The 4,928-nt window shown below is 28.6% G+C and overlaps 1 protein-coding gene across 1 annotated transcript; it reads left to right on the top strand.

Annotated features, from left to right (window-relative positions):
* The first annotated feature begins 3,334 nt into the window (after positions 1-3,334).
* LOC145683641 (uncharacterized) lies at positions 3,335-3,928 on the top strand. The gene has a single exon (XM_081754981.1). The coding sequence runs from the start codon at positions 3,335-3,337 to the stop codon at positions 3,926-3,928; it is 594 nt and encodes a 197-aa protein (XP_081611107.1).
* Positions 3,929-4,928: the final 1,000 nt, after the last annotated feature.

Genomic DNA, 4,928 nt, shown 5'->3' with positions numbered 1-4,928 from the left:
CCTCTGGATCTTTCATTTTTGGTGTTCTGTTGGCTGCACCAAGAACAAAACAAAAATGATTTAACCTTTTATATTGATTTGAATGATTCCCTCGCTTATCAATAGAATCATCTCCTGTTATTATTTTTAAAGTAGCAGTATCAATAAAGTTTACTTCGTTACACACAACACAATACGAAGAACATAACTGTTGCAAATGTGGAGAAGCATCAGACCCTTGTCCTATTTTATTGCTAAAAATGGAATCAGTACTAAATACTGCTGATTCGTTTGTAAATTTAATCCATTTTAAAATTGTGCTTTTACCACACTTTTTTGGTCCCAAAAGAAGCATAAAATATTTTCTATCAGAACCGGGACAGTACATCATTGAAAGATAATTTAAAAAGTCAGATAAGAAATCAGCATTAAATCGAGACATTTGTGCTAGAGAGAACAACAATTGTGCTAAATCATAATCATATGATACTCCTTGAAATAAAGTTTCAAATGCGCACTGCAAATAATCCAAATTAGACATACGTAATGCAGTATTTGTTTGCGTAATTTTAACACTGATACGGAATAATGTCTTAAGTTTCGGTTTTTGACAAAAAAAGTCAACTAAACAAAAAATGAAAGAAAGTAAAATTAATTTAATGTTATACTGAGAACCGAAAACACAAGAGAAAATTTTATGTATGTCGGAAATAGAGCAGTCTTCTGGTATTTCTATTCTTTCTTGTTCATTATTTTCCGCTACTATTAAGGTTTTTCTAGACCAATCACTTATATCAGATATGGTAACCTGTGTTGTGGTTACATCGCCCTTAAATTTTATAAGCGATCTTAACTGTTGATAAACTTGAAATACACAATCTACTGCAAATGCATAAGTATGAAAAATTGGCAAGAGGTAAAATAGTTCATTTTTATTCTCAATACTGTTGTCAGTAACAATTAAATGAAATATAAACTTACTAATATTATCAGCTTCTTCCTCTTCATAGATCGTTTTATTTAAATATAATATACCGGGAACTAGAATAGTTAAATAAAAAAATGCTGGTAGCCTCCGAACGAATGTGCTTATAATTGACGAATATGTTGAATTCTCAAAAGTGAGTCTGTTATTTAATGTTGAAAATGACATTTTCTTGCTTGACATATTTGAAATTGATGAAGGTATAATTCCGAATTGCTTCCTTATTTTGAAATACAAATACGGGAAAAAGTTCATATAATACCCAGTCAAAGTATTGAAAATTCCCAACTCAGTAGCTATGAAATACTGATACATGTTAAAATTTACATGTTTAACTTTCACCTGGTTTACGTATTTCGTCCAACATATATTCCTGAGTTGTGATTTCTTTTCGATAGTTTCAAAGGTATTTATTAATTCATCAATTTCCATCATAATAATTTCCTTTCGAATATTTTTCTGATTTGAAAGTAATAAATCTTCTGATAATTCAACATACAATCCAGACTCGTTGTCATACATAAAGTACAGTTTCTGACCATTGGTGAACATCATACAACGTATTTTAAGAAAATGTAAGACATAGTTGATTATTTCTGTTACGGTTTCAATATGTGCTGTATATGCATATGTAAAATACGAAATATTACTAGAATATCCTATTTGGCGTTTTTTTATTTCGTAACAGATATAGGACAGCCATGGAATTGGCTCTACATGCAATTCGAGAAATTTTAAGCAATCAAACTTCTCTAGACTATTTATTATAGTCACGACTGTATGGCATTGTTTTGCAAACGAGGCTTCTTGAAAAATATAATTTATAATTTTTAAAATATACAATTTCATGTCATTAGAATTGTGTTTAATTTTATTTTCAAGGAAAATTAATATTGCTACAATTATATAAAATGCATATGAACATTCATAATCTGGTTCTGTAAGGAATAAAGAAAAAAAGTAAAAATATTCATCATCGGATATAGTTTTAGTTTTTATGTTGTACACAACCTTAAGAATATTATCAAACAATGGTCGTAGATGTGATAAAATATCTGTATAAATATCTGAATCATTTTCTTCGTTTATTTTTTTATAGATTTCAGTAGAATTGTAATTATTGGCATTTCTATTTAACAAATTTTCAAAATCATTATTAAAATAGGTTTCAAACAAAGAATGCGACGATGCACTATTATATATATAGTTCGAGTATTTTAGACATTCCAATTGCTTAGGAAGGCAATTTCGGGTTATAATATTTTGATTCAATTTAATTCCATTACAAGTAAACATCATCAGCATATCCTCGTATTTAATAAATGGAAGCCAATCTGTTTCATCAAATAAAATAAAATTGTCTTTATGTGTTGTCGAAGTTAGAGTAAATGTCCCCAAATGTTTACATATAAACTTATTTTTGTCTTCTGTGTGACATATAAAATTTACATCATAGAAATTTTTAATATTCGGTAAAATATTCATATCTTGGAAATTAATATCCTCATATAATTTTGGCATATAAACATTTTCATCTATTTTTGCAGAATACGGTAGTGGTAAATTTGTAGGTTTATCAACAATATATTTATCTGTAATAGATTCCGGTAAATCAATTCGCAAATATTCAATTATTTCGTCATAGAGTAAAATTGAAACTGATAGATTTACATAAAAATGTAAATTGCAACAATCACGCTTAAAAACACAACAATCAATATCAGATTTGTTGAACACATTACGAATTAAACAAATTACAGTTCGTTTTATTAATTCAATAACAGACATTGATAACTCATTACAGGAAGATGTGCCTTCTTTACATTCTTTACAATCCAAATCTAATATAAGTGGAAGAATATATGATTGGGTAATGTCAATAGAAAATGCATGTCCTGTTTTCTCAAAATATTTTTGTAGCAGTTCGTATGTAATTTTGCATGAAGAGTTTAGTACAAACTCTTGCTTTGTAATATTGTTTACTAAATGTACATCACCACTAGAGCAAGTAAATTTATTTGATCTTATAATATAGTTGTTAATTTCATTTTCTATGAATGTTTCCATTTTATTAAGCATTTTACCACACATTGTGACATTATAATCTTCGTTTATTTCACACAAAGTGAAAGGGCTACGAGGACGAGTGTCTGAGTTAATATTAACTAGTGTGTTTATAGTGTCCTGAATTCTGCGTTCCTTCGTTGCAATAGTTTCAAAATTATCCCAATCAATTTCATATCGTTTCATTTTATTACTACACTAGGATTAATAATGAAACTAGATCATATCAATCCACCACTTTGGATAATTATACTAATTACTATTATATTAATATTTATAATATTAGTTATAATTAATAAGAATAGAATGATTTTTTTAACAAAATATATTGAACAAGCGAGTGAATCTACAAAATTTCAACCAACCTATTTTGAGATATATAATAAAGATACTACAGCTAATGAAAGTAAATGCGATCGATTAATTCGAGTAGCGCCTTTTGATTGGCTAATTTGGGCAAAGTTTGGGAAAGTTTATATATTAAATGAAAGCAATATAGAATGTCCTATAGGATATACTCCTGCAGCCATTGTGCCAACTATAAATGAAATAGACGACAACGCAACTAGTTATAATTTTGTAAGCGTATGTTTAAATATGTCATTATCTGCTATCATAAACATGTACAAAAATCTACAATCACATTCTATAAAATACGATATTATCCAAATACAATCGCAACCAAATAAATTTTCAATTTTGGATGCTTTAAATTACCTTTTTAAGCATTACATAACAATGGATAATGATTCAGAAGAATTACCGAATGGAACTATAAAAAAGCGACAGAAACGACATATTCTGGAATTAAATCCGGCATTCCTTTATCGTACTAGAAATTATTACTCACATCAAAAGCAAACAGAAATTTTAGGACGAGTAAAGTTAGCTTACAAATAATACTGTAATTCATTTTTTATTATATTCATACAAATGGCTAACGTTGAATTTTTATCTTCAAATTCAATTACCACGGAATTGCTTACTTTGCCGTTGCTCTTAGCATTTTTGACCTCTTGTTTCCTGTAATGTGGTTTATTATTTGTGATGTAGCACGTGTTTGTGTACTTCGTTTTGCAGAAGTCAAAAATCCATTTCAGTCGAGAAATTTTCGCAGCCTCTTCCGTAACTTCAATTGAAATTTTTACGTTCTCTTTACCGTCAAGTTTTGGCAGCATATCCCGCATATATTGTACGTTTTTCTTAAATAAGACACATTTTACATTCACAAATTTTCCATTGTCTTCTCGTAAATGAATTTTTTCAATGGCTTTCAACGTTAAATTAGGTATCACTAATGTTAAAGGAATATATTTCACTAAATCTAAACAACTTAATGTCCAAACATTCTGGCTCTCTGGCAATACCTCCAAACATAATTTGTGTCTATAGGAACACGAAACAGTATATTCCATCTCATGTTCAACTTTTTTGAAATACTGCCGTGTTTTTTCTTGAATTTGATATTGTTCATCTTGCTTCTGTGACATAAATTTACTACATTCTGTATAGAAAATAGAATTTGAGTCAATCTCAATTGGCTCAAAGAATATATTACACAACATAAGGAAATAATTGAATACATAATATGTCGCAACTTCTTTATCATCATCTAATATATTTAGAGATCGTTCCATAATGTTTACGCAATGAACCCAATCATTGCGATATCTGTAAAGTTTTTTCAAATTATTTAAAAACACAAAATTATTTTTGAGTCTACCAGATTTATACTGGTTCAAACGCTCACACACACCTTCCATTGCATATGCTACACATTCACAGAATAAACCGCAACTTTTTGTTACTTCTTTTATAGGTACAGTTTGGTATTTAATTGTATATTCACTTCTTAAAAATTTTAAATTTAAACAACCAATTAGTAATATACCATTGTCTA

This window comes from Thermobia domestica, chromosome 4 (assembly GCF_964235325.1).
Source record: "Thermobia domestica chromosome 4, izTheDome1.hap1.1, whole genome shotgun sequence".
Taxonomy (NCBI): Eukaryota; Metazoa; Arthropoda; class Insecta; order Zygentoma; family Lepismatidae; genus Thermobia; species Thermobia domestica.
Note: the sequence above shows the minus strand (reverse complement) of the source record. Positions and strands in the feature narration are given on the sequence as shown.